This window comes from Osmerus mordax (genome assembly GCF_038355195.1).
Source record: "Osmerus mordax isolate fOsmMor3 chromosome 28 unlocalized genomic scaffold, fOsmMor3.pri SUPER_28_unloc_8, whole genome shotgun sequence".
NCBI lineage: Eukaryota > Metazoa > Chordata > Actinopteri > Osmeriformes > Osmeridae > Osmerus > Osmerus mordax.
The window spans coordinates 1-27,385 of record NW_027120411.1 but is presented as its reverse complement, the minus strand read 5'-3'; the positions used below and the strand labels follow the sequence as shown (position 1 = coordinate 27,385).

General features: G+C 48.3%; 3 protein-coding genes across 5 annotated transcripts; 2 read left to right on the top strand and 1 right to left on the bottom strand.

Moving 5' to 3' along the window:
- Positions 1-558: 558 nt before the first annotated feature.
- lifra (LIF receptor subunit alpha a) lies at positions 559-13,737 on the bottom strand. 3 transcript variants are annotated; one of them, XM_067231936.1, is made up of 18 exons: positions 13,613-13,737; positions 10,751-10,890; positions 10,351-10,490; positions 9,917-10,067; positions 9,414-9,686; positions 9,194-9,323; positions 8,757-8,881; positions 8,298-8,443; positions 7,767-7,920; positions 7,461-7,525; positions 7,116-7,338; positions 6,349-6,537; positions 5,167-5,268; positions 4,895-5,044; positions 4,351-4,488; positions 3,945-4,038; positions 3,772-3,838; positions 559-3,610 (listed from the first exon to the last, which is right to left on the bottom strand). In XM_067231936.1, exons 2-18 carry the CDS (start codon positions 10,806-10,808, stop codon positions 3,035-3,037), a joined length of 2,781 nt encoding a protein of 926 aa, XP_067088037.1. In that variant the 5' UTR covers positions 10,809-10,890; positions 13,613-13,737; the 3' UTR covers positions 559-3,034. The 3 variants fall into 3 exon arrangements, with proteins under 3 accessions (XP_067088037.1, XP_067088036.1, XP_067088038.1); XM_067231935.1 differs by having other exon boundaries at positions 13,618-13,737; XM_067231937.1 differs by having other exon boundaries at positions 3,458-3,610; positions 3,740-3,838; positions 13,618-13,737.
- Positions 13,738-14,576: 839 nt separating this feature from the next.
- bri3bp (bri3 binding protein) lies at positions 14,577-16,083 on the top strand. Its single transcript, XM_067231939.1, has 3 exons — positions 14,577-14,865; positions 15,266-15,368; positions 15,662-16,083. Exons 1-3 carry the CDS (start codon positions 14,686-14,688, stop codon positions 16,081-16,083), a joined length of 705 nt encoding a protein of 234 aa, XP_067088040.1. The 5' UTR covers positions 14,577-14,685.
- A 5,928-nt stretch (positions 16,084-22,011) lies between these two features.
- On the top strand, positions 22,012-27,311 carry aacs (acetoacetyl-CoA synthetase; the record flags this gene model as incomplete). Its single annotated transcript, XM_067231933.1, has 5 exons — positions 22,012-22,211; positions 23,132-23,235; positions 23,530-23,650; positions 24,691-24,804; positions 27,214-27,311. Coding segments are annotated over exons 1-5 (570 nt in total), but the record flags the coding sequence as incomplete, so codon positions are not given.
- Positions 27,312-27,385: the final 74 nt, after the last annotated feature.

The following is a 27,385-nucleotide window of genomic DNA, read 5'->3' as shown; positions in this document are numbered from 1 at the left end:
TGGGTGTCAGGTGTGCCTGGGGGTCAGGTGTGCCTGGGGGTCAGGTGTGCCTGGGGGTCAGGTGTGCCTGGGGGTCAGGTGTGCCTGGGGGTCAGGTGTGCCTGGGGGTCAGGTGTGCCTAGTGCAAGATCCTGCTCTGCTTTCATTGAACATGGTCTATACAGGCTTGGTTGAGATGGGAGTCATTAGAGGGGACATTAGTTTAGCTGAACAGTATTTATCGGCCAATATCTACTATCTTGGCTTATCTAAGTTTATTGGTCACATATATAATCTTGTAATATATTACAATCTTGCATTTCCAGGCTGTGATGTTCCCTGTCAGGATGCTCATGAAATGTCACAAGCTCAAGCGCCCATCAACATAAAAATCCATGTAAAAATCAATGCAACGCTTTCGGGACCAAGACGCTTTGACTTTCCTGGTAATGAGAAACACAGATGAGATTAATATAGACACACGTGTCTACAGAGAATACAGATGTCCCAGAGATTTGTGTGTTAGGTATGTACTGTAGTTGGTAAAGAGGTCACTTTGATAAATACAAAGTAGACAACTGGAGTTTGTAACTTTATTGCATAAAACTGGTGTAATATTATTGCAATAAGCAGCAGTGTTTACATAGTGTTTTCTTGACAAACCATTCACCGGAAAAAAAATACTCTTATTTTTCCTAATGAGGAGAAACATCACTGTAAATACGTCACAAAATGATAGCTACCAAGCATAATTCAGTGTTATTTTGTTTTAACAGCATCACACTTGTCAATAAAGCCTTAAGTCTTAATAATGCACGTCAACGTTAGTGTTATTTGCCAAGCAGTAGCCTATAAGTGATTTTAAAGGTTTAGTAGGCCTGTCATTTATACGTATACTTTTGCACTTTCAAATAGTTAAATGTTCATATAACATGCTACAATAACAGCATACAACCAGATCAGGCAAATGCAGATGAGTCTAGGCAAGGCATATATCATAACAATCATAACCAACCATATAGCCATAGAATAGCCTATACTAGACAAGTAGTTAAGCTACAGTACTAATACAAAACCGCTAGCTCTACGACAAGAGTGCCTGAAAGCGTGTTGATCGTGTTGCTCTATCAATGCTACAATAACCGTATTAGGTTTAATTCAGTTTGACACAAGTCAGTAACAGTTACAAATTATTCCGATCAAGATTGATTATCTCTGTTAAAAACTAAACATCTACTAGGGTTGTATGTAGGCAGGGAAACGGAGGACAAATGACATCATAAAGGGGTGCGGTTGCAGTGATATACGTGAAAAAAGACTTACATTGATATAAAAAAAATATTGTTGACCATAGTTGATGACCATATTAACAAAATAAGCATATTAACACACAGCATTCAAATGTTAGTCTCCAAAGACTTCGTTGTTGTCGAGGACCTCAAAAGGAAGGGATATAATATACAGGCGTCTTTTCATTAAAGCCATTTAATCGTGCTACTGTACAGATCATGTCGGCCTATTCACATCACAGTAGTGTTTAAAGCTTCTTTGCTGGAGAGGATCTGAAAAATGTATAATACGGCTTTAATGCTGAGTTTAATGTCAGGGTGCCTACAGTGAGTTCCAAGCAGCCTCTTCCTCACCTTTCTGACACTAGACCTCCGACCATCACAACCCTACGTGTTACATTTTATACTGCCTCAATTGAATAACTTCCAGCGGGCGCGAGAGAGGAAGAGGAGGAGAAAGGGGGGAGGAAGAAACCGCTTTAGACGCAGCCCTGACAGTGGCCGTAACTATGACGACGAGCTAGTGAACGGCCTCCTGAAAGCTACGCGCTAATTATCTAGCCTAACTACTCACACAAGCCCTAAACCTACCAGATTATTGCAAACGTGTAACCTACTGCAAAACACGGCAACTAATGGTGATCAGCCGGGTTCCTGTGCGAGACTGTTGTCTAGTGTGCGTGTCACGTCTTCACAGTAACATCATCTGGCGGTGCGTCACTTTAAACCATAAAGAAAAATGCCAAAGTAATTCTAATCTCTGTTCTTGGCTCATGATTAACAATTAAAATGATCTGATTTGTACAATCCCACGATTGTCACTCCCAAATGCATAGGAGTCCACTCTCTAAAGAGGTGCATGATCTCAAGTATTTCTGCAGAGTACTTGTCAAACACAAGACAGCAAAACAGTCCGCTTGGACACTGAACTCGGTTGGAAGCATACCATGTTTGAACAAGGCAACGATTAAATACGTTTCACAATCACCTCACGACCATGACAAGGGCATGACGGTGAGGTATTTGGTGCAAGGCTGTAGAACAATCAATAATCCACAGGTAGATTGGGCAACAATGGAAATCTGAGATGATAAATCACAAAATGCAAAAACAAACAAAAAAGGGTTTATCTGGCTAGTAGTTGATATTTACCATGGTGATATGAGTAGAAAATATATGACACACAACAATTATACAACTAAGAAAACAACATAAAAACAAATACACAATTTCTTATTTTACTAGCTTATATCAGTCAGAGAAGAACTGTCTACATCTTGACAGATTCCTAAGTATGACACCCACAGCAGAGTGTGTCTTGAATACTTGTTGTGTTGCTAGTAGTGTACATCTGTGTTCATGTTGAGAGCAGTGACTGTGTTTACTTGGTGTGTGTCTCGGTGATTCTCCTAGTGAAGGTGAACCCCCTTCAGTGTCTCTGTTCCTGGGTTGTTTTCAGTAGCATGTCGGCTCTGTCGCGGCGCGTAGCTCCGTCACGCCTCTTCTCCCCGGGTGTCTAGACCACGAGAGGTGAGCTCTGCTAGTCAGTGCTCTTCGGAGGGTTTGTTTGGTAAGTGTCCAATCCCAAAAACACGTAAACAAGCATTCAAATAATGAAAACAAACAGTTAACATCACTAATGCCCTTGAGAGGTGTGTGTGTGTGTGTGTGTTTGTGTGAAGGAAGGCAGTGAGGATCTTGACTGTCAGCCGGACTGGTGACATCATCATCCAGCTAGTGACATCATGGAGCGGAGGGTGACATCATCAGGGCTTGCCTGACAGCAGGCTGTGGAACCAAGAGGTTTGACCTTTGACCTGGTGGTCGGGGTCGGGCAGCAGGAACTGAGAGGAGGTGACGGAGGTGGGGCTTCCCAGGGAGGGAGCCAGGCCCTCCACAGGGGAGTCCATCTTCCAGGAGCACTGGGGCTTGTAGCCCCCGAAGGGCCCCTCTGCACCAACCTGCTCCTGCTCCACGGAGGCCGGGGGCGAGGCCGGGTGCATCTGAGGCCGGTAGCCCCCGGGGGGAGGCTGGGGCTGGGGCTGGGGGGTTGGGGCAGAGGCCTGGATGCCAGTGTAGGTGACGTCAGTGCGGGCCGAGTCAACAGAGCTGCCTGAGGACGCAGAGGAGTCTGGGAGGTGGGCAGGGCGTTGCCGTGGCATCCCCTGGTCCACCACCTGGTTGTAGTAGCGCAGGGCGGAGGGCTCGTCGGTGTCGGCTGGAGCGCTGCCCTCCTCCTCCTCCTCCTCAGGGACAGTCACCAGTGCCTCCTTGGAGTCCCACTCTGGGTTCTCCAGGATGTGGACCATGCTGTGAGGAGAGGGCTTCAGGTCCAGAGTCCCCTGCAACACACACACACGTTACACACACACACATTACACACACGTTACACGCACACACATTACACTTTCTGGCACCAGGACAGTGTGTGTCCCTGGCGCTGTGCCATGTGGTCATGTTCCCCATCTTACCTGAGGCATGGACCAATCACCAGGCAGCTTACCTGAGGCATGGACCAATCACCAGGCAGGCTGGGCTCAGGGATGTCTGGGTAGAAAGCTGTCTTCACCCTGGGACACAGGCAAAAACAAACAGTCAACAACTGGAATAAAAAATACAATAAAACGGCTGAGAATGTGACATGACAGTTCCTGTTCAGTAATCTGGCTGCCTCACCACTTCCTCTTCCTGTAACACAGAGTCGTGACGACAGCCAGGAAGCACGCCATGGTTCCCAGGGCAACCAGGATCTCTAGGATGAGCCAATCAGCTGCCAAACGGGAAAGCAAGCAAGCAAGCATTCTTTCATCATTCATGCTGGTGTGCTATCCATGAACAATGACTGTTAACATACTGTAGGGCTGTAGATAGACCCAGCTAATGCTAAAGTACTGTAGGGCTGTAGATAGACCCAGCTAATGCTAACGTACTGTAAGGCTGTAGATAGACCCAGCTAATGCTAACGTACTGTAAGGCTGTAGATAGACCCAGCTAATGCTAACGTACTGTAAGGCTGTAGATAGACCCAGCTAATGCTAACGTACTGTAAGGCTGTAGATAGACCCAGCTAATGCTAACGTACTGTAGGGATCCAGGGAGATAAAGGCCGTGGATCCACCGTCCTCCCCGGCAGAGTTGTACGACTTGACGGTGAACTTGTAGGAGCCAACAGGAAGCTTGGTCACCGTGTAATTCCTCTGGCTGGGGTCAGTGATGTTAGCTGGAGAGAGGGGGAGGGAGTGTGAGATGACTGGACAATCCAAGGGCAAGACAGCAGGGCCTAGTCTAGGCCCTACCTATCAGAGAGAGCCTGGAGACAGTCCTACCTATCAGAGAGAGCCTGGAGACAGTCCTACCTATCAGAGAGAGCCTGGAGACAGTCTTACCTATCAGAGAGAGCCTGGAGACAGTCTTACCTATCAGAGAGAGCCTGGAGACAGTCTTACCTATCAGAGAGAGCCTGGAGACAGTCTTACCTATCAGAGAGAGCCTGGAGACAGTCTTACCTATCAGAGAGAGCCTGGAGACAGTATTACCTATCAGAGAGAGCCTGGAGACAGTCTTACCTATCAGAGAGAGCCTGGAGACAGTCCTACCTATCAGAGAGAGTCTGGAGACAGTCCTACCTATCAGAGAGAGTCTGGAGGCGTTGGCCAGGTAGACTCGATACCCCAGCAGGAACCCTCTCTGGTGCTCCAGAAGAACCTCCTCCCAGGTCAGCAGCACGCCAGAGCCCTGCTGACTGGACGAAACGTGGGGGGACGACCTGGAGGGGGCTGGGGGAGGAGCCACAGGTTACCACGGCGATGAAACACAGTAGATCAGACAGTAGATCTGGACCTTTACCCTTAGAACAGTTCCCAGGTCAATGGCTAGTCTGTGTGTGTGTCAGACCTACCCTGCTCCTGCATGTAGGCCTCCCAGCGCTGGTGCAGGGAGGGGTGTTGGGACGGGCAGGAGTACAGAGAGAAGGTGTATCTCACTCCTGGCTGGAACCAGTCTGGGCACCAGGCAAAACACACAGCCCACGCACTCAGTATACACAGCTATCTACAGATCGCTCTATTATAGATATAAGAAGTAGACAAACTTAAGTTTGATTTAAAATTAAAATACAAGAAATTAAAAGAATACATGAAATGTAATTAATTTCATTTATAATATTATAAAAATAACTTGAAAAGCTTTGAAAAATAAGTTTTGAAAGGTTGAAAGACTGAGATTTTCACTACTGCAGCCTCTCAGAACTGCTGCCTCTCAGAACTGCAGCCTTTCATTACTGCAGCCTCTCATTACTGCAGCCTCTCAGTACTGCAGCCTCTCAGTACTGCAGCCTTTCATTACTGCAGCCTCTTGGTACTGCAGCCTCTCAGTACTGCAGCCTTTCATTACTGCAGCCTCTCAGTTCTGGAGCGATTATTATATGATTTATTAATAAATATAGATGTATACTACTGATCTCCAGTCAGCAACATAACACACAAAATTCAGAACAATTAAGGAAAACATACCACCTGTACCTCTTCGAAAATATTTTGGTAAATCAAAGCTAAACGTAGGCTGATAACATGTGCGTTGCAATTTCTTAACTAAAGCTAGCTAGCTACCGTTTTGGGAAAAAAACTTGCACTTTGGGACTTGCACGTTTTTTTCACATTGCAAAGTTATCGCAAATGCAATTAATCGTTCAGCCCTACTTCACTACCCAGCCCTAGGTGGAGGAGAGGGCAGGGTACCTGACAGGATGGTGGTGTTGGTGGGGTACCTGTGTCTGACAGGATGGTGGTGTTGGTGGGGTACCTGTGTCTGACAGGATGGTGGTGTTGGTGGGGTACCTGTGTCTGACAGGATGGTGGTGTTGGTGGGGTACCTGTGTCTGACAGGATGGTGGTGTTGGTGGGGTACCTGTGTCTGACAGGATGGTGGTGTTGGTGGGGTACCTGTGTCTGACAGGATGGTGGTGTTGGTGGGGTACCTGTGTCTGACAGGATGGTGGTGTTGGTGGGGTACCTGTGTCTGACAGGATGGTGGTGTTGGTGGGGTACCTGTGTCTGACAGGATGGTGGTGTTGGTGGGGTACCTGTGTCTGACAGGATGGTGGTGTTGGTGGCTCCAGCTGGAAGGCGGGTCCAGTCCAGGGCACAGGGTTGTGAGCAGCTGGTGTTGTGCCACTCCAGCAGGTAGTCACAGCTGGTGTTGTCTGGGAGCGTCCAGGCCAGGGGGAAGCCCGCCTGGCTGGCCTCGGCCCGGGAGACAGCCTCCTCCACGTCTGAGGGCACCACAAGGTCAGGAGGGAGGTCACTAACATCATCAGATCACTGGTCTCTCCTCTCGACCCTTTCCTTCCATCATTCCTCTCCTCTCAACCGCTCTCTCCCTTCCCTACACCTCTCCATCCCCTCCTCTCTCCCTCCCCTCCTCTCTCCCTTCCCTACACCTCTCCCTCCCCTCCTCTCTCCCTCCCCTCCTCTCTCCCTCCCCTCCTCTCTCCCTCCCCTCCTCTCTCCCTTCCCTACACCTCTCCCTCCCCTCCTCTCTCCCTTCCCTACACCTCTCCGTCCCCTCCTCTCTCCCTCCCCTCCTCTCTCCCTTCCCTACACCTCTCCCTCCCCTCCTCTCTCCCTTCCCTACACCTCTCCGTCCCCTCCTCTCTCCCTCCCCTCCTCTCTCCCTTCCCTACACCTCTCCCTCCCCTCCTCTCTCCCTCCCCTCCTCTCTCCCTTCCCTACACCTCTCCGTCCCCTCCTCTCTCCGTCCCCTCCTCTCTCCCTCCCCTCCTCTCTCCCTTCCCTACACCTCTCCGTCCCCTCCTCTCTCCGTCCCCTCCTCTCTCCCTCCCCTCCTCACCTCCCAGGTAGTCAGGGATCCCCAGGGTGGCCGAGGGGGACACCCCGGCAGCGTTGGTGGCGGTGATGGTGACCCTGACCCCGGCGGCGGGGCTGCCCAGGGAGAAGGCCTGGCTGTGGGTTCTCTGGGGCAGGACGTGGCTCCTCTGGCGGTTCTCCTCCGAGCTCCACAGGGTCACCTCGTAGCTGCTCAGCTGGCCGTGGCTCTCTCTCTTGGTCAGGGGCTGGAGGGGGTTAGTAGAGGTTCACTGGCGTGTTACACCCCCCAGCACACACACACACACACACACACACACACACTCACAGAGACACACACACACAGAGACACACACACAGCAAGACTCACCTTCCAGATGATGCGTCCAGTGCTGTTGCTGTCCATCCACACCCACACATCAGGAGCATCAGGGCCTAGGACAAACACACACACACACATCAGGGCCTAGGACAAACACACACACACACATCAGGAGCATCAGGGCCTAGGACACACACACACACACATTGTACCCTGCACACACACACCGTCAAACACACTAGTTGATAGCTTGTTTGATTGTAACCTCTCTGACTCTGCCAAGGCTCAGTCACATTACACACTCCCTCTCACGCTCTTTCTCTCTCTCTCTCCCCCCCCCAGCCCCCTCCTTACGGTCCATGCTGGTGGTGAAGGTGAGGTAGGGGCTCCAGCCGCTCCACTTCCAGAAGCTTCTCTGGGAGCCACAGCGGATCCTGCAACGGTACTCCTCATCAGGCTGCAGCCCTGAGAGCACGGCCCTGTCCAGACCTGCCCCTGTGAACGTTTGCTGAACACACACATACACACACACACACACACACACACCACACACACCCACACACACACACACAGGCATCAAGACACACAGAGAACATTGTTTTCTTGAAGGCTTTTAAGGCTTATCGAACGCAAATCCCCTTTCTACACTCACTTATGTAACACTATCTTTCTCTGAAACCCACAGACCATCATGCAAGCAGACAAACACACCCTCACCGTGCTAGGGTGCCAGTGAGAGGTGAGCTGGATCATGCAAGCAGACAAACACACCCTCACCGTGCTAGGGTGCCAGTGAGAGGTGAGCTGGATCATGCAAGCAGACAAACACACCCCTCACCGTGCTAACCCACAGACCATCATGCAAGCAGACAAACACAACCTCACCGTGCTAGGGTGCCAGTGAGAGATGAGCTGGACCTGACAGATGAGCGGCAGGGAGGCGTAGGTCTGGTTAGGCCACGCCCACTGCAGCGTGGCGTTCCAGGGGTGGATCACCGTGGCGACCAAGCTCGACGCCGACAACGGACGCACTGGAACAAAAGAGCCAATCAGCAGGGAGTCAGGTGGCTGAGCGGTTAGGGAATCGGCCTAGTAATCAAAAGTTTGCCGGATTGATTCCCCGGAGGATTCCCGGCCGTGCCAAATGACGTTGTGTGGTTGGGCAAGACACTTCAACCTACTTGCTTCGGGGGGAATGTCCCTGTACTTACTGTAAGTCGCTCTGGATAAGAGCGTCTGCTAAATGACTAAATGTAAATGTAAATCAGCAGGCAGAACCAAGAACCAACGAACAGACACGTGTAGAGTGTGTGTATATGTAAGTTTTATACAGTGTGTGTGTACCTCTGTGGCTCAGCTCCGCGCTATCTGTCAGCCTGGCCCGGCCCAGCTGGTTCCAGGCCTCCAGGGTCCAGCTGCCCTCCCAGTCCTCCAGCCCACACAACATCCCGCCTGCCAGGCTGCAGTTCCTGGGGGAGGACAGGGGGAGGAGAGGGGGGTGAGAAGAGGATGATAGTGGATGATGGAGAGGAGAGGGGAAGATGGAGAGGTGATGGTGGATGATGGAGAGGAGGAGAGGGGAAGATGGAGAGGATGATGGTGGATGATGGAGAGGATGGAGAGGAGGAGAGGGGAAGATGGAGAGGTGATGGTGGATGATGGAGGGGTTGGAGAGGAGGAGAGGGGAAGATGGAGAGGTGATGGTGGATGATGGAGGGGATGGAGAGGGGAAGATGGAGAGGTGATGGTGGATGATGGAGGGGATGAGAGATGTGTCCTACCTGCCGTTGAGGGCGTAATAGGTTCGGCGCTTGATGCCGGTCAGGTGTGTGTCTGGCCCGGCGCTCCACTGGCATTCTGCTGACCGCAGGTCATGAGTCTCACACAGCAGGTCACCGGGCTGGGGGGGGTCTGGGGGTCAGGGGTCAGGGGTCAGACCAGTCTGTCTGGAGTGTGTGTGATGAGAGAGGATAATAGTGTGTGTACGAGTGACTTCCTTACATCCCACAAACATGACGGCTCCGGTAACTATGGTTTTGGAGTTGCTACACACCACATTGGTGCCAGAGGTAGCGGAAGGGCCCTGATTGGTCCGGGTGGTAGCATAGCTCCGCCGACTCAGGCGGGTGAAGTCCATGTTCTTGGCATGATAGCTGATGCTGCCAAAGCTGTCGCCCTCGGCGATGATGCAGCAGAAGGTGGTGTTGCTGCCCACCTTGACGACTCGGCTCGATGGATACATCTGGGCATGGGCTTTGCTAGGGACGTCCATACCTTGGAGACAGGATCAGTTCTGTTCATTAACTTATCTAACCCTCTATTCAGCCCTCCATCTAGCCCTCAATCCATGCCTCACCATCCCTTCCTTGCTCCATCCCTCTCACCTTCTCCCCCTCCCTCCCTCCCTCCCTCCCTCCCTCCCTCCCTCCCTCCCTCCCTCCCTCCCTCCCTCCCTCCCTCCCTCCCTCCCTCCCTCCCTCCCTCCCTCCCTCCCTCCCTCCTACCTGCCAGGATCTCAGGACGGCTCCAGTCGCTGATCTCGTCAGCGGAGCGAGCGCGCACAGTGACCGACAGTGACGTGCACTCCAGCGGTTCCTCTGAGGTCCAGTTCCACCGGAACCTTCCGTCCGCGTCTGGCTTTGCCTCCACCGTTTCCTGGAGACAGAATCACAACACGACCTTGACGATTGGCTGGTGGCCAGGATGCTGCCCTAGATCTAGTACTGTTAGTATTATTAAAGTTCACATTGGGCTATTGCTGTCATTCAGATGGAGAAACATCATGTACCTGTGTTATTATTAGATTAACATTAATTCAGAAAATTCCAGAAAGATAGGGTTCAGCTAGACGAGACAAACATGATGCTTATTTTGTTAACTTACTTTGGTTTGTTGTTTGTGAAAAAATGTCTAAATGTTAACCCCCCCCCCCCCTTACGTTGAACACGGTGACCATGAACTCAGAGCGCCAGATCAGGATGTCGTAGTGGGGGGCGTTCGGACCTCCCCAGGTGATGGAGAGGCACTGGGCGTCTTGGTCTGCCTCCAGGCCCACCTGCTGGGGGGCCACCAGCGGGCCTAGGGGGGCAGAGGAACCAGACAGGTCATGGGCTATCATGTCTTTTTCTTTGCTAAATAGTTGTTGAATCTTGGTCGTTGAATCTAAACTGTGCATCACTGGTGTACACAACTCCCTACACAACAACGTCTGTCTGTCTGTCATGGTAGGAGAGAGACTAAACAGGTTTCTCCTTCACAGAGTGAAACACCCTCAGGGGTGAGATCCAGTTTCCCTGATAACAGCCTGCAGAGCGGCCCTGCATGTCTGGAGGTCTTACCACTGGCCTGGCAGGGTGACAGAGACAGCACCAGCAGGACGACCAGGTAGTGATGCATGCTGGAGGAGGTCAGATGCTTCAGGAAGAGCTTGTCCGTTTGACTCAGCAGGTCAGCAGGACTCAGCAGCGAGAGAGCGACCCTGAGGGAGAGAGGTCAGAGGTCAACACTGCTCCCTCCACACACCACTTCAACACAGATTAATAATACGTAACAGGCTGGAATTAGTCATATAACTAACTAATGTAATCTAATGTATTGAAACTGAGATGAACCCTCCAATCACTGGGTACTCAGTTGGTCTGTGTTTTTCAACACCTTCCACATGGAACTGTGGATGAACCGTGGTAACAGGAACCTGATTCCCTTCAGCAACACCCTCCCTATCTAAGAACACACAAAGCTTTGTCCCTGATACTGGCATGTTTTATTCATCTGGGACAGATGTTAGCCTGTCCTGTGTCTGTTACCTGGGCTGTCTGTGATGGGGCGAGGGGCCTGGGGCGAGGGGCCTGGGGCGAGGGGCCTGGGGCGAGGGGCCTGGGGCGAGGGGCCTGGGGCGAGGGGCCTGGGGCGAGGGGCCTGGGGTGCCCCAGGCCTGGCTAGGAACCTGCAGAACAAGACGAAGGCATGGCCTCGCACCAGCCTTGCAGGATAGTAGGCGGGTATATTTCTATACTGTATTGTTTGTTTTGTTGTGCTTGTTTTCCGTCTTGAGGCGAGCTGGGACACGGCTGCTGAAGTGTTCTGAAACCACCGAGAGCCCAAGGGCAAAACTGCCATCTACAAGAAAGCACTTAGAGTGGGAAGTCGGTCAGGTGAGATCTGAGCCGAGGGATCCTCCCTTTCTCAGAAGCAGTGAACCACAATCAACAACATCTCCATCCATGTCCACAGACAGATGTCTGGAACACACCATTTATTGAATTTCACTTGCAGTGACTTTTTATTATTATTATTATCTAGGGCATACCTACTAAAGTGGCTTCAAACCCCCTCTGTGTCTCCACAACTAGACTTTTCCGGAAAGTCGTTGACAAGGAGTTTGTTTTTGACTGCTTCACAGCAATCAGAGGTTGGTAGGGGGGAAAACAGCAATAACCAAAAGCAAATATTCAAGAAAGTGCTCCATGAGAAACTGATACTGGTCAGACTGTAGTACACACACATGGGACACACAAACACACACACACACACACACACACACACACACACACACACACACACACACAGGGGAATCAATATTCTCAGATATTCTCCTCTCAAGGAAACTGAAGCTTTCTCTGTGTTCCTGAAGACTTCTTTCAGCAACACTGCAGCTTCAAGTCAAAAACACACAAGGGTCCCAGATTCTAACTGAAATAACTATTTAACGTGTTTCTGATTCGGTTAAGTGTGCCTTTGACATTCAGCTGCCTGATGGTTTCATTAGTCAGTTACCAAAATCAAGTGCAGACCGCAGTTTGACTGCAAGAGTGAATCAATAGCCTAACAGCTCCACACAGGGCTTATCACATACCCTACTTTACTGGAAGGACAAACACAACTGTCTTCCTCCCCTCTCCTTCTCTTCCTCCCCTCTCTCTTCCTCTCCTTCCTTCATCTTCCTCTACTACCCTCCTCATCCCCTCCTCCTCTCCTCTCCCTCCCCTCCTCTTCCCCTCCCCGCCTCTTCCCCTCCCCCTGCTACTGGCTCTGTACCAACATGCCTCCCTCTCCTTCCTTCCTCCCTTCAAGTGGGAGGAAGGAAGGGTCAGATGGCTGAGCGGTTAGTGAGTCGGGCTATTAATCAGAAGGTTGTTGGTTCGATTCCCGGCCGTGCTAAATGATGTTGTGTCCTTGGGCAAGGCACTTCACCCTACTTGCCTCGGGGGGAATGTCCCTGTACTTACTGTAAGTCGCTCTGGATAAGAGCGTCTGCTAAATGACTAAATGTAAATGTAAGTGAAAGTGAATGTGCAGCTCTGTCTGGATCAGGCAGGTTAACCATGAAGACAGGACTCTGACTAGTTGTATGGGTGGAATTCTAATATTTAATGTGAAACACACGAAGCGTTTAGGAATGCCTATGGGAACTAAAGTACACACCAAAATATCGTTGTTTGCAACTCAAAGTAACTGACTATTTCGGTTAATAATAAAGCGTAAATACAAAGTATCTTACAAAAACACCACTAGCAGAGACTAAGTAAACAGAACCTCTATCATGATGTACACAGCACATACGCATCTTTGTGTGAGATCCAACACGACCTTGACATTTTAAAGACAAACAAGGCTAATATTATAGCTTCAGTCAGTCCCTGTTTGGACTACGACTAGATGTGATTAATCTTGGACGGGAGGTTAAAGGTCGAGTTTTAAAGCTTCAAACCACTATCCGTCTATTTGAAGTAGAAAACGTTATAGCAAAATGCTAATGAACAAGACAAACACTTTACAAGATGGCTAAATAAAATGTCGTGGAAACATGGGAATGTCTAATATTTAGGCCAAATGAAGTAATCCAAATTCACGAAATACTGCTGTTATAAAACTAGCTAATAAAATAGTTATAACGTTAGTTCTAACCTAATAGTGCGAAGCTCTCATTCCCACGGCCATATACAATAGTACTGTAGGCTATGTATGACACAACGGACCTTTAAAATGTCATATTGACTAAACAAATGTGAATATTTATATCGTATCATGATATCCATGTTTTTATCTTCAGCCCTAGGCCCTTAGTACTACTAGCTATAAAAATGTCTCCATGTTTTACTGCATGCTACACAAGCGGATAACAAACGTACTACTAGACTAGCAACGTAGTCGTAGGCTAAGCTAGCTAGTTAGTAGCAGCAAAATAAATTATATTATACCTCACTTTATATTCGAGTTTCTTCTTCCAAAACACATACAGATGTTGATGAACCTCTCCACACCCGATCGACAAGGCCAGACGAGTATTAAACTGTCAACTTCAGTGGTGCACTGGCTGTACCCCGCCACGGCTGCGTCTTCTATCGCTCCCAGAATTCCCAATCCTGGATGTGTTTACTGGAAAAGGCGTTTTCGGACAGGCCCCGTTCCATTTACATTTCTTGTTCCCCTTGAACCCAACTAGGTGAAATGTGCATCTGTACTACAAAGTCGGACTGGTAAGGGTATCATTTAGTTCGATGAGACAAGTTGTGTCCAACTAAAACGATGTAATTTTATTTGTACCGTTACATTTTGATATGTGGAAAGGATAGTGCAAGGTAAATGGTATTCAGCCTTGGGTTGCCAGATTGTATGAACCCCCTACCGGGGTGTCTCAAACCAATAATTATATCTTCAGTGTCAAAGACAAGCATTTATCAATCAACATATTTGAGTCCACACACCGGACTCAAATAAGCGTAAAAAGTCATTGGCCAGTGACAGTTATATTTTGGGGGGAGTTAGCTGTTTCCTGGGAAACCCAAAATGCGACAGCATAAAACGAAAAATGTGTCCCTTTCAAGGAGCTTTGCTAGGTGGTCTGTAGCCTACATATTGATAATTAAAACATCCACATGGTGGCGCTGTTTAACAGCAAACGGTTCCCACCTCCGTCACGATTTAAGGACACCTGCTGTCATGCTTTGTTATTACGCGTTGTTACATCTTAAACATGGTCATAAATACACCGAATCAGTGTAAATGTGGTCTTTAACATAAATTAAAGCTAAATGGGAACGCGCACATTGTCAACTTCAGATAAGGGTGTGGAAGACCAAGTACTGTGAAAATATTGGTTCAAACTTGGCAACCCTAATATCTTCCTGGGGTCATCAGCAGCATCACGGCTAGCTACTCCCGTCATCACATCGAAGGAGCCATCGTCGGCCTCTGTTTTCATTTTATCCTTGATAAATCGATCCGTTCTGATTGAATTTAATTTTTTAAGTAACATTTCTCCGTCCGTAATATGAAGGGAATCAAACTACACGTAACCGTGCTTCTGCTCGTGGCTTCTGTGCTGTGTGCAGAGGCGGGCAGAAGCCGGAAAGACTCCAGCAACCAGAACAGTTTCAGAAGGGCGGCGAATGGGGTCTACCAGACACTGAGCAACATCTTTGGAGAGGACAACATCAGAGGCCTTTACAAGGTTAGTATTTAGCCATTAACACTCTCGGTCAACGAAGAAGATAGTCGCATAACGGGGTCGAAGATTTGCTATTTTGATCAAGTGCGCCTTGGACCACAATTCTCGCTGGCCACGGTTGCCATTTTGAAAATCTGATTGCCTTTTTCTTTACTCCGTAGGGAAAGGTTTATGCATGACATATTGCGACTAAATGTGTGCTTATGAGCTCTGAGCAGTTTAAGTAACCGTGACCGACACCCCAACTGTGCACAGCGACAGCGCTGTGGGCACCGGAGCGTTTGACAGTGGCATCAGTCATGTTGTTTATATCTATAAATACACTCTTGGTGGTTATTCCAATAAGTGTGAGATCTCAAATCTGCACCCGTGTGAGTCAACTTCCTTCCGTCTCCTGTTCTAGTTCTTCTCGAAGACTACTGAGCGCTTTGTGTATGGAGTCGACGCTTTCCTGGACACCCTGTGGAAGATCTGGACTGACCTCCTGGATGTGTTGGGCATCGACTGTGAGTCATAAGTGTGACTGTTAGTCTTGTAGCATGCGAGAAAACACGCGACCTCATGTCGACATGGTGTTTGTTGTGCACCTGCTTGCTTAATGACCCTCTAATATAATAACAACTTATTTAATTAGCAGAAGTTTATTTGAACCAGAGACCTCTTGATCTGCAGTCAAATGCTCTAATCACTGTCCCTCTTTACCTGTACTACACATGTGGTTAATAAGTCGATGCCTTTACTCATTCCTGTAAATCCCTGTCTGAGAGTAACAGCCCACCCTCACCCCCCTCCTCCACAGCCTCCAACCTAAGCCTATACTTCAGCCCCACCTCCCTCTCCACCTCCCCGGCCCGGGCCTTGCTGCTGGTGGCGGCTGTGCTGGTGGCCTACTGGTTCCTGTCCTTGTTCCTGGGGGGATTCTTCTACCTGCTGCACGCTGTGTTTGGGCGCTTCTTCTGGCTGGTGCGCGTCCTGCTGTTCTCGCTCTCCTGCCTCTACATCCTGCAGAAGTTCGAGGGCGACCCGGAGCGGGCGGTGCTGCCTCTGTGCTTCATCATGGTGGTGTACTTCATGACGGGGCCGGTGGGGGCGTACTGGAGGAGGGGCGGGGGCGCCGCCTCGCTGGAGGAGAAGATCGACCATCTGGACACCCAGATCAGACTGCTCAACATCCGGCTCAGCAGGGTCATAGATAGCCTGGAGCGCCCTGGGGAGCTGTAGGGGGGACAGGGGGTAGGTAGCCTGGAGCGCCCTGGGGGGATGTGGAGGAGCAGGTGTGGGGTCTGGGTGGGGGAGGAATACGGGGATGACAGCTGGGAGAGCTGGGGAGGGGCTTGGGAATGAATAAGGGTGAAGAGGGGGTCTAAACTATGGTCAGTGATTGGATAACTTTCCCACCTACTCAACTAACAGTAGATTTAAAGCGATAGTTCAGAGTTTCTCTGGTGGTGCATGGGTGGAGAGGAGGGATGGAGGAAACCATGGTTGATAGGGACTTCATGGTCTGTTTTTATCCTTGTCTTATACATTAATGCATAAGGAACATAGTTGTTATGACACGTAACAATCTTTTCGTTCCTTTTTAAAAATGGGGATGGGTTAGGTTAGGGGATGGTGCATGGAGGAAGGGGGTTGATTTGACTATTTCCAAGTATTTAAATCCATATAGTATCACTGTTAGATCGATAGATGGTAAATTTATTTATTGCGGTTTTAGTCTTAGAACACTGAAACAGCTTTGGTCAAAATGTCGCCGTCCATATTATCTACCTAGGAAGCATCAGGACCTCTTTTTCTGTCTCGTAAAAGTGTGTGTTTGTGTGTGTGATGTGCGGGGTGGTTAGTGTGTGTGTCGGTACCCTCCTAGTGTGTGTGTGTAATCTGAAGCGTGTAACGTAAAGGGACACTGGAAGCAGTCAGCTACCACAGAGAGGCAAGGCAATCTCAGGGAGAAAAAAACACCTCCATGTGCATCTCAACCCCCCCTCACAGACACCTCAACCCCCCCTCACAGACATCTCAACCCCCCCCTCACAGACACCTCAACCCCCCCTCACAGACACCTCAACCCCCCCTCGCAGACACCTCAACCCCCCCTCGCAGACACCTCAACCCCCCCTCACAGACACCTCAACCCCCCCTCACAGACACCTCAACCCCCCCTCACAGACACCTCAACCCCCCCCTCACAGACACCTCAACCCCCCCTCACAGACACCTCAACCCCCCCTCACAGACACCTCAACCCCCCCTCACAGACACCTCAACCCCCCCCTCACAGACACCAGTTGAGTATATTGCAGCAGACACATGTACTTGGTTCTCTACAGTGGGGTTGTGTTGGGTTTGACAGGTCTGTGTTCCTGTGATTGGTTCACAGCACATGGAGTGGTTAGTGTGTTCCTGTGATTGGTTCACAGCACATGGAGTAGTGAGTCTACAATCTGCAGCTGGGGTTTTTTGTCCAGTCTGTAGAGGTCTTATCAACCCACTGTAGGTGCACCCTTCTGCCACCAGGGGGCACCATCTGTTGACGACACTGCCACTACCAATGGGTTGTAACAGTCTGGCCAATAAGGTACCAGCGCTCTGTTCCTGCAGCATGCTCAGCCTTTGTGTATTTGTAGTTATTTTGGATAGCTTTGTTGTTGTTTAGGAACTGTGATACGCTTTAATCACTCTTGCATTTGTGATTGTAGGCCTTCACTAAGTAAACCGCTATCAGATGTAGACTTATGTTATATTTACACCACACTCCAGTACTGTACCAGTACTCCAGTACACACTCCAGTACTGTAGGTAGCGGTAGTTGGTTTTTAACTCTGGTTGCCAACCAAGAACCCCCGAGGCAAGTAGGGTGAAGTGCCTTTCCCAAGGACACAACATCATTTGGTTGGCATAGCCTGAAAACCTTCTGATTACTAGCCCGATTCCCTAACCACTCAGCCATCTGACTGTAGCTAGTTACTGTAGCTAGTTACTGTAGCTAGTTGTGGGCTCGTAGGCAGTACTGTTGCCAGCAGCGTTGCATGTTAGATTCCCTGAGCTTTTCTACTGCTAAGGCTCAAATATATCATTTTACTGTGGGGTATATCACCATTTAAGTTGCACTGTAAGATTTGTTATTATTTTTTATTGATTACAGATTGTTGTCAGATTGAATGTCATTACACGCATAAAGATAATATTCCATGTAATTATGAGTAAAATATTGTAGAATCGTGAGGATATGTGTAGGTTGTGATGATGATAGTTCTTTAATTGATAGCTGTAATAAAACATCACAGGATTTTGCACCTAAGAACCCAATCATGCAAATTCCCGCACTCAATCAGAAATCCTGATTTCTGATTGGATGCTGTGACAGGCCATCAATGTTACACGGAGGTGGTATGCATTAACCCTCGTGCTGCCTTCGGGTCACATGACCCAAAGGTTCATAACGAACCATTGTTGTGTTTACCCAATTTTACCCAATACAAAAACAAATAAAAATAATTTTCTTTTAACCATTCCAATGTGGGGGGTCTGAGACAGCCCGACAGTTAAAAGAAAATGCTTCACTTTGTTTTTGTATGAGGTAAATTTGTCGCAATACGACGGTGGGTCACAATGACTGATGGGTCAGAATGACCCGAAGATAACATAAGGGTTAAATATTGTATACATTTGGTTGTCTGATATACTCAGTGTAATAGAAGATAGATATGTGAGGAAGTAGGCATGTTGTTAGGGACCCAGCAGAAGAGATGGATTCTTCTCTCAGAAACTCTGTCTGCCAGAGTTCAGATACTGGGTTTAATCAGTCAAGCGTTCATGTTTGTACTGACAGAACTTCTGATCCCTGTTTGTCCTCTACCTGCGGAAGCAACATCAGTCAGGTGAGCCTGACCCTAACCCTAACCCTAACCCTGACCCTGACCCTGACCCTAACCCTAACCCTAACACTGTGATCCAGTCCTGGATTACACCCAAACTCTAGATCTGGTCCAAAAAACTAAAATATCAAATATAGTATTTATTCATTCCTGATTCAGTTTTCATGTGTCTACTAATTCCAGATAATGTGCTGTGCCAATATATTGATATCTCAATATCAATATGATGCAATACATCCAAGTCAGGTAGTTTCCACTGCTTGACCCTTTCTTTGTGAAACTTGAGTAGAATATAAATGTAGTTGTTGTTTGTTTTTTTTAAACTTTTTTATTGTATACTCCTTTTATGCTTTGAAATCTTGTTTTATATTGGTCTGTTTTCCATCCAGTAGTGTGTGGGGAGCTGGGTCCTACTTCCTGCCTTCTATGTGTTGGAAAGCGTTATAAAGTGATGAAAAATGTGGAAATGGTTTTCCTGAAGGAGACCTTTTACAGTGAAAATGAGGTCCAGATTTGAATAAATCAACTTTATCACCATGTGGAAAGGGTTGTTTGTTTTTTATGTATTTTAATTATGTGATTTGACCTGTTTTGGGGAGTTCATGCTTAAGCAAATTTGTATCCAATATGTGGCAAAACCACTAGCTGTTTTTTTGAAATACTGGACAGAGTAAAGAGACTTCTTGCACATCAGATCATTGCTCAACCCTGGCAGTCTTGTGTGATTGAATCTCTCTGACACACACACACACACACACACACACACACACACACACAGGGCCTTTCTCTGTAACTGAGCTACGCAAGCCCCTGGCACAGCTAGCTTCTCAGTAACATGGCTGGGATGAAGGAGGAAATAAAATATGAATGAATGGAATAAAATGGCTGCCTAACTAGTAGGGCTGTTTACTTGTGTGTCCTTCCACCCTCCACTTCACCTTCACATATTTTGCCAAATCATACTGGCTGATGTGAAAGTCAGTATTTTAGGTTCCACATTCTGTATTCGCTCCAGGAGACCTGGAACAAAGCTCTAAAACTCAGGACTGGTTTAAATAATGTGTGTTTGAATCCAGCCATGTAGATAAAAGAGCAGATGAGGGGGTTCACTGGTGAACCTTGACCCTGCCCAGTAGTGGCGTCCAGGAGCCATTTCTTTCCTCGGTTTACCTTGGCTCGGATCTCTGCCTATCAAATCCAACATCTTTCACAAGGTGTAGTCTCTCCTACAATCACCTCTGCTCAAACCTGTCTGCTCCTGTCTGTTCCTGTCTGTCTGCTCCTGTCTGTCTGCTCCTGTCTGTCTGCTCCTGTCTGTCTGTTCCTGTTTCTTCCCGTCTGTCTGCTCCTGTCTGTCTGCTCCTGTCTGTTCTAATTTCCCTGATCTTGAATATTCAATTATAGCTTTTATGTTTAAGTTTTCTATTTGTTCTTCTTTTTTGTATGTATATTTTTTTTAAATAAATGTACTGGTTAAAGATAGCCTCTGAACTTTAGGTTCCTTCATGTAAACTTTCAGGTGAATTACTGAACCTTGTTACTAATTTAAGTCAGACACACCTAGTCACCTCATGTCTCATGGTTCTGTATCACGCTATACTAGCTGGCAGCTGATAATGTCAGACAGGAAATCAGATTTACAAACCTATGAATGTCACGTTCTTAGTCTAACTGTGCATTTTTGTAATATCACTTATTTTATATTTATTTGGGTGTAGAACCATTTCAATTTTGAGGACATTTCTTAATAGGGGGGTTGAACAGGTCATGTTTGCAGACATTTGATTGGGCACACCCCTAAAATGTACTCTCATTCTCGATTCTTATTGGCTGCGCACCTCACTTGAGCGCTGTCATTGATCATTAGGATAAAACGTTTTGTACGCTGGCATTCGCCGAGCATGTGAAGCGGAAATTTTCCTCTATGTTGAGCCAACATAGAGGAAAATTTAAACGTTTCACCTGGAACGAAACGTGAACTGTGATATGAATAATAAATTACGCCAAGTAATTACACATTTAAAAGAGACACTATTTGATTTTCTCATTGTAAATTTCCCCTTTTGTTTACACCATGTTGTCTATCGAACCGACTCTGAGATTTAACTTTAACATACAATGCGTGTGACGAAACATATGTAAGGTTTTACTGTCGTTTGTAAGGTTGTATTGTTTATCGGCTACTTAAACTCTATTCGCGGTTTAGCCCAGGTTGCAGCAGACTCGAAGTATGTGTAATTCCGTAGTAATTTCCGCCAAACCGGCTCACAACTGGCGTGTGTGTTGTAAGAAACGAATTACCACTATAATTTTGCATACACGGATCTGTCTGCTGATGTGGGACCAGCCGGCCGCCGACCAGTCAGAGGGTCTCATGTGCTGTGCCTCCTTACATATCACTCCGCTATAACATTTAGTCATTAAGCAGACGCTCTTATCTTATAACGTTGAACACACAAGGGTCACACATGGCCATACGTTTCTCCATTTGTGATCGATCAGTATTCTTCGAGGGGAGACCCCCTAGTTAAAGCGGGTCTGTAACCCCACGTTCACATTTGGATCCAAATGGTTGATTACTTTATTCTAACGATTTGGCTGAATTTCCTCATTTGTGAAGGCCAATTTAGATTTATGGAGAATATAGTTGTAGATGTAAGATATGCAGGGCAGCGGGTCCCCAGCACCAGGGCCAAGAGTCGGGGGGGCTACATTCTGCCGTCATGAAAGATTAATCAAAATCTCAAATCTCTGGTCCCATTTAAAAGTGTCCTACACCACTGATTTTAAAATACCCAATCTAACCTTGGATTACAAGAATAGCACACTGCAACTGTGTATAATTGTGTGCAACATAACCCAAGGCCATTCATTGCAGAGGGAATTACAACCGAAATACTGTTCGAACTATGCACTTTTGATCCTTGACATTTTGTAGGCTACTTTATTTTCACTTTGCGAGCTTCGTTTTGGATATAAGAGCGTCTTCTGAATAGCATAATTTAACCTTTGTAATATGCTTATTTTTTATTCTTATACTGTTTCCCCCTGTTGTCATAACTATATGAATAATACTTTATGCGTTGTTATATATATACACGTTAATTATTCTTGAAGATGACTTTAATTTTTTTTGCTAAAAAACGAAACAATTGTAGGCCCCCATTTCGGAGGACACGCGGAAGGAGACACGGCAGCGCTGTGCGGGTGGGCGGAGGGTTCTGAGTTATTCCGCTGCTCCTCCTCCAGGCTGACAGTCATCAGACGGCCCGGCTGCACGCTGTCACCCACCTAGCATATCTACCTCCACATACACAGCCAGGTTATCCAGGGCAATCATGTCAAAAGACACGGAAGCAATGAGCGAGAATATTCTGGAGTCCAAGGTGTTGTGGTACCCGGACACTAAGAAGAACACTCACATGGACAGATTTAGGACGCAGGTGAACCGAGACTTCGGGCTTAATCTTGGTGAGTAACGCTCGAGAGAGCTTGTCTCTGTCAGGACTTCTACCGTAGCACCACCGTACAGTCTAAGATTTAAGATAGACTGAATCCCACGGTCAGCTACTCGGTTCCGGTGTCCGTTCAGCTACTCGGTGCCGGTGTCCGTTCGGCAGGCTAGACAGCAGTCTGACTCTTTACGTCAGGATGACTCCACCGTGGAGGTTGCACGTCTTTGGCAGTAGATGACCAGTAGAGATTAGCGCTGTTCTGTTCCTCAGTCATGGGTTGGTTGATATCCCGTAATGTCGGTCAACCAGTTTTTTTCTTCTTCATAAAATTAACTTCAATGTGATTAGAAATGGAAAAGACGGTGTTACCAGGCAGTTGGCACTAGCGAACTCCACCTTCCTGTGCCACAGGAGATTGTAGATATAGTTAGTAGGCTGGTCGCTGGACGTAGCCTTCGCTTGGAAGAAAGATAATTTACAGGACTGAAGCATTAGCTAATGAGACAGAGACCAGCTAATGTCTTAGTCTGGAGCATAGCACAGCCCTCTAAACTGTCAGCAAGTGTTCTGTTGAGACCCCGTGTCCTCAGCATCCATGCTTACACTGCACTGCCAGAGGCTTCCTCGATGCACTCAGAATTAAGGAGATCTTCACTCCACAGTATGATGTTGCTAGCTGTGTATTTGTGTGTTAGAAGAGAGAGGGAGAGGTAGAGCTAAACAGACCATCCATCCATCATCTTCCGCTTGTCCGGGGGTCGGGTCGCGGGGGCAGCAACCTAAGCAGGGACCTGTTACAGAAAATAAAATGTTGCAATCATGGAATCGCTTGCATTGTGTGTGTGTGTGTGTCGATGCATGCGTGTGGAAGGTTGAGCAGGTCTGTCTGGTGAAGCCCTTATTGGTGCTGAGTTTAACCCTCCCTCCCTCCTGCAGCCAGCTATAAGGAGATGTACCAGTGGTCTGTGGATAGCTACGCAGACTTCTGGGCTCAGGTGTGGAGCTTCTGTGGTGTCACCTGCTCCCGGATGTACGAGGAGGTGAGTACACTTCACCACTCCCTCTACTGCTTTGTAGACACTCACTCACTCACTCACACACACACATTTATAGTCAACACATTCTCTGTCTGGAAGCACGTAGTGTTTTACACCCACAGATCTCATGTTTAATTGGCTCCTCCCATCCTCCTAGTCTCGTAGTCATTCCTTGTAGAATCTTTCAACTCTTTCTTACCTCTCTCACTCTTTCCCTATATCTCTCATACACTTACATGTTCCCATGTCCCTCTCTTTCTCTCTCTCTCCCTCTCTCTCTCCCCCTCCCCCCTGCAGGTGGTGGACGTGTCTAAGAGGGTATCTGACGTGCCGGAGTGGTTCAGAGGCTCTCGTTTGAACTACGCAGAAAACCTGCTTAAACACAAGGACCAGGACAAGGTGGCTCTCTATGCTGCCAGTGAGTACTTCCTGTGGCTCCTCTCTACCTGCTACTGCCCCCTAGTGTTGTGGAGTTCAGAGCTCTGACATAACTGGGGCTGTATTTGAACCGTGAAATGCTGCTCGGCTTTCCAAACCTGTTTTGAGGACAGCAGGGTTGGAGGGGATGGGAGTAGGGGATGTTAAAGGTTAGTTATCTAGCAGACACTCTGGTCCAAAGCCAGGTATAAATAGTGACTATAGAGAGTAGGACTATTCTAATGTTGGTCTATTACTTCCTGCATCAGCCTTCAGAACAGGAAGATGATCCAGTCTCAGTGTAGAGATGAGGCCGTGTGATTGGACGTGTGTAGAGATGAGGCCGTGTGATTGGACGTGTGTAGAGATGAGGCCGTGTGATTGGACGTGTGTAGAGATGAGGCCGTGTGATTGGACGGCCAGGGAAGTGAGTGGACATGCAGGGGTGGACTGCGCATAGAGGCCAAGATTAGATTAGATTACATCAGATTATATTAAGACACTGCTAGTCTTCCAGGTAACCGCTCTGTGGATTCTCATATCTTAATAGATAGCCTCTTGTTAGTGTCTGGTGCGGCTGTCCAACCTACACACACACACACACACACACTCCTGGCAGTAATTTAATTATGGGAGCATCCATAAATCAGAGGGTAGATATTGCTACAGTGTACGTCAGCACAAGCTATTACTTAGAGAGATGTCTTCTAACCCTCTCCATCTCTCTACCCCCCCCCTCTCTTTACCTCTCCCTTTCCCTCTCTCTTTCCCTCTCTCTTTCCCTCTCTTCTCTCCCTCTCTTTACCTCTCTTTCCCTCTCTTTTCCCCCTCTTTCTCCCCCTCTCTTTCCCTCTCCCTTTACCTCTCTTCTCTCCCTCTCTTTCCCTCTCTCTTTACCTCTCTTCTCTCTTCTTCTCTCCCTCTCTCCCTCTTTCTCCCTCTCTCTTTCCCTCTCTTCTCCCCCCTGTCCCCCTCTCTCTCTCTCTCTCCTGCCTGTCAATCCCTTCCCTCCCTCTGTGTTCTGTCTCCCTCCGCCCCCAGCGGAGGCCAACGAGGAGATCGTCAAGGTGACGTTTGGGGAGCTGAGGCGCGACGTGGCCGTGTTCGCCGCCGCCATGAGGAAGATGGGCGTGCAGACGGGCGACAGGGTCGTGGGTGAGTCACACACGCTGTGGTCAGAGGCTCCACCCCCTGGAGAGAGGAACTGTCTTGTTGTTCTGTTCTTTGTCTAACACCACCAGGAGCAGACAAGAAAGAACTACAACTTTTATTTAACTTTCATCCTCCCTGATGAGACAATGGCCCCTAAACACCCATCAGACGGACTCCTCTCTCCCTCCTACCTCTCTGCCGTCCTCCCACCTCCTACCTCCCCCATCCAGCATCCTCACCCGCTTTGTAATTGGTTGAGCTTGGCTGGACCAGAGGCTGTATGCCCCCCCCCCCCCTCCCCTCTGTGTGTAGAGGGGAGGGGGGGGGCTGAGCTGGCAGGAGGACCTGGAGGGAGTTAGGATGAATGAGACCATTCATATCTCTCTGTCTATGTCTCTCTCTCGCTCTCTCGCTCTCTCTTTCTCTCTGTGTGTGTAGTAGAGAGACAGACAGTGAGGTAGAGTGTGCATGTCTGAATGTGGTTTTAGATTCAGAGATGGATGGAGATTGTGGTCCATCCATTAGCTAATTGACTGTGATGACTTTAAAGAGAGGTCACTAGGAGTGTGATGACCGCACTTCCTCCTCTAAAGATCTCTGGAAAAGATCAATGGCATGGCTCAACACTGTAGTAATCAGGCTAGAGCAGCGATTCCCATCCTGTGGGCTGCGGCCCACTAGTGGTCCATTAGGGTAATGCAGGTGGGCCGCCAAACCAATAAAAAATAAATAAAAACCGAAATAATTATACTGTTAAAACTGTAAATTATTATTACAATTCTTATTAATTTTTTAATGATATTTTGCCTTTAATTCATCATGACTTAACGCCAGTAGTTAGACAGGTCCAGTAGTGAGACAGGTCCAGTAGTGAGACAGGTCCAGTAGTGAGACAGGTCCAGTAGTGAGACAGATCCAGTAGTGAGACAGGTCCAGTAGTTTGGCTTGGCACGTTGTCGGTAGCCCCCCCAAAAATAACAAAGGAAGAGGAGAGATGTGGTTGTGTTGAACACCATCACAGTGCTACTACACCACTACACACACCCCACAGGAACACACACACCCCACAGGAACACACACACCCCACAGGAACACACACACCCCACAGGAACACCATCTTGGTGCTACTACACAGTAGTAGACACACTCAGTGTAGATTAGATTACAGGCTTTGTGTGTGGTACGTGTCCTTGTCCCTTCAGCTGATGGAGGGTGCTCTGTCTGGGAGCACTTAGCAGATGAAGACACTCAAGGTTTATAGCCACTGCCAAGACCCCCTCTCTCCTCCTCTCCTCCTTCTCTCCCTCTCTCTTCCTCTCCTTCTTCTCTCCCTCCTCCTCTCCTTCTTCTCTCCTCCTTCTCTCCCTCTCTCCCTCTTCCCTCTCTCCTCCTTCTCCCCCTCCTCCTCTCTCTCCTTCCGCCTCCTTCCTTCCCTCCTTCCTCATCTCCTCCTGCCTTCTCTTTTGAGACTAGCCCTATACACTCATAGTCCCAGAGAGAGAGAGACAGAGCCATGGCTGAAATAGCTGTGCTGTCTTGTGCTGTACTTATACAGACAGACAGCTTAGCTAGGAGGGGCTGGTTATCTACTGGTTATTAGCACTTTATGAGGGCAGTTATGTGTGAGTGTGCTTCCTTATGGCCTAGGCTGGGCTGGGGGTGGTGGGGGGGGGGGGAGGGTGGGGGGGGTGATAAAACAGTGATACAGAGACCACTGTGTTCCGGGTGGAGACCAGAGGTGGGGAGGGGTTGTGTTAGTCATGACTGATGTAATGATTACTAACATCCAACCTGTGTGTGTGTGTCATCCCCAAGTGAACCTAGCTGTGAGCTAACCTAGCTGTGAGCTAACCTAGCTGTGAGCTAACCTAGCTGTGAGATAACCTAGCTGTGAGCTAACCTAGCTGTGAGCTAACCTAGCTGTGAGCTAACCTAGCTGTGAGCTAACCTAGCTGTGAGCTAACTTAGCAGCTTAACAGATCACGAGGTTAGCGGTTAAGCTACCTGCCATACACCCTAATCTGTCTCTCTCTTCCACTCTCTGTCTCTCTCTGTGTCTCTCCACGTCAGTTCAGTTCAGAAAAGGCTTTATTGGCAGGAAAGTCTTTTGTATTTATCACCAATTATAATGAGAACAATGATTGTACTAAGCAGAGGAGGAACAACATAACATAATTTAATAATATTGACATATTTAGACAGAGCAAATCACATTTATTTATACTATAAAATTAAGAGGATAATAAATTCAATCCTATCCTCCCCCCTCTCTCTCTCTCCCTGCCCCCTCTCTCTCCCTCCCCCTCTCTCTCCCTCTTTCCCCCGTCTCTCCCTACTCCACCCTCTCTCTCTCCCCCCCTCTCTCTCTCTCTCCCCCCCTCTCTCTCTCCCTCCCCCCTCTCCTCCCCCCAGGCTACCTCCCTAACGGCGTGCATGCTGTGGAGGCCATGCTGGCAGCCTCCTCCATCGGCGCTGTCTGGAGCTCCACCTCCGTCGACTTCGGGGTCAACGTGAGTCTGACCAGATCCTGTCTAATACGCTTCATCATGAGTTAAGAGTACTGGTCTCACACCGCCCCCCTGTG

Bases quoted from the DNA above. Each gene is read 5' to 3' on its own strand.
- lifra (XM_067231935.1), bottom strand. From the start codon at position 13,649: ATGTGTTTTGGAAGAAGAAACTCGAATATAAA. The intron at 5,269-6,348 runs GTACCCCACCAA...CCTGGTGCCCAG, and splicing joins CACCATCCTGTCAGACACAG to ACTGGTTCCAGCCAGGAGTG. The intron at 4,489-4,894 runs GTAGGACTGTCT...CCCTCTCTCCAG, and splicing joins CTCCAGACTCTCTCTGATAG to CTAACATCACTGACCCCAGC.
- bri3bp (XM_067231939.1), top strand. From the start codon at position 14,686: ATGAAGGGAATCAAACTACACGTAACCGTGCTTCTGCTCGTGGCTTCT. The intron at 14,866-15,265 runs GTTAGTATTTAG...CTCCTGTTCTAG, and splicing joins ACATCAGAGGCCTTTACAAG to TTCTTCTCGAAGACTACTGA. The intron at 15,369-15,661 runs GTGAGTCATAAG...CCTCCTCCACAG, and splicing joins GGATGTGTTGGGCATCGACT to CCTCCAACCTAAGCCTATAC.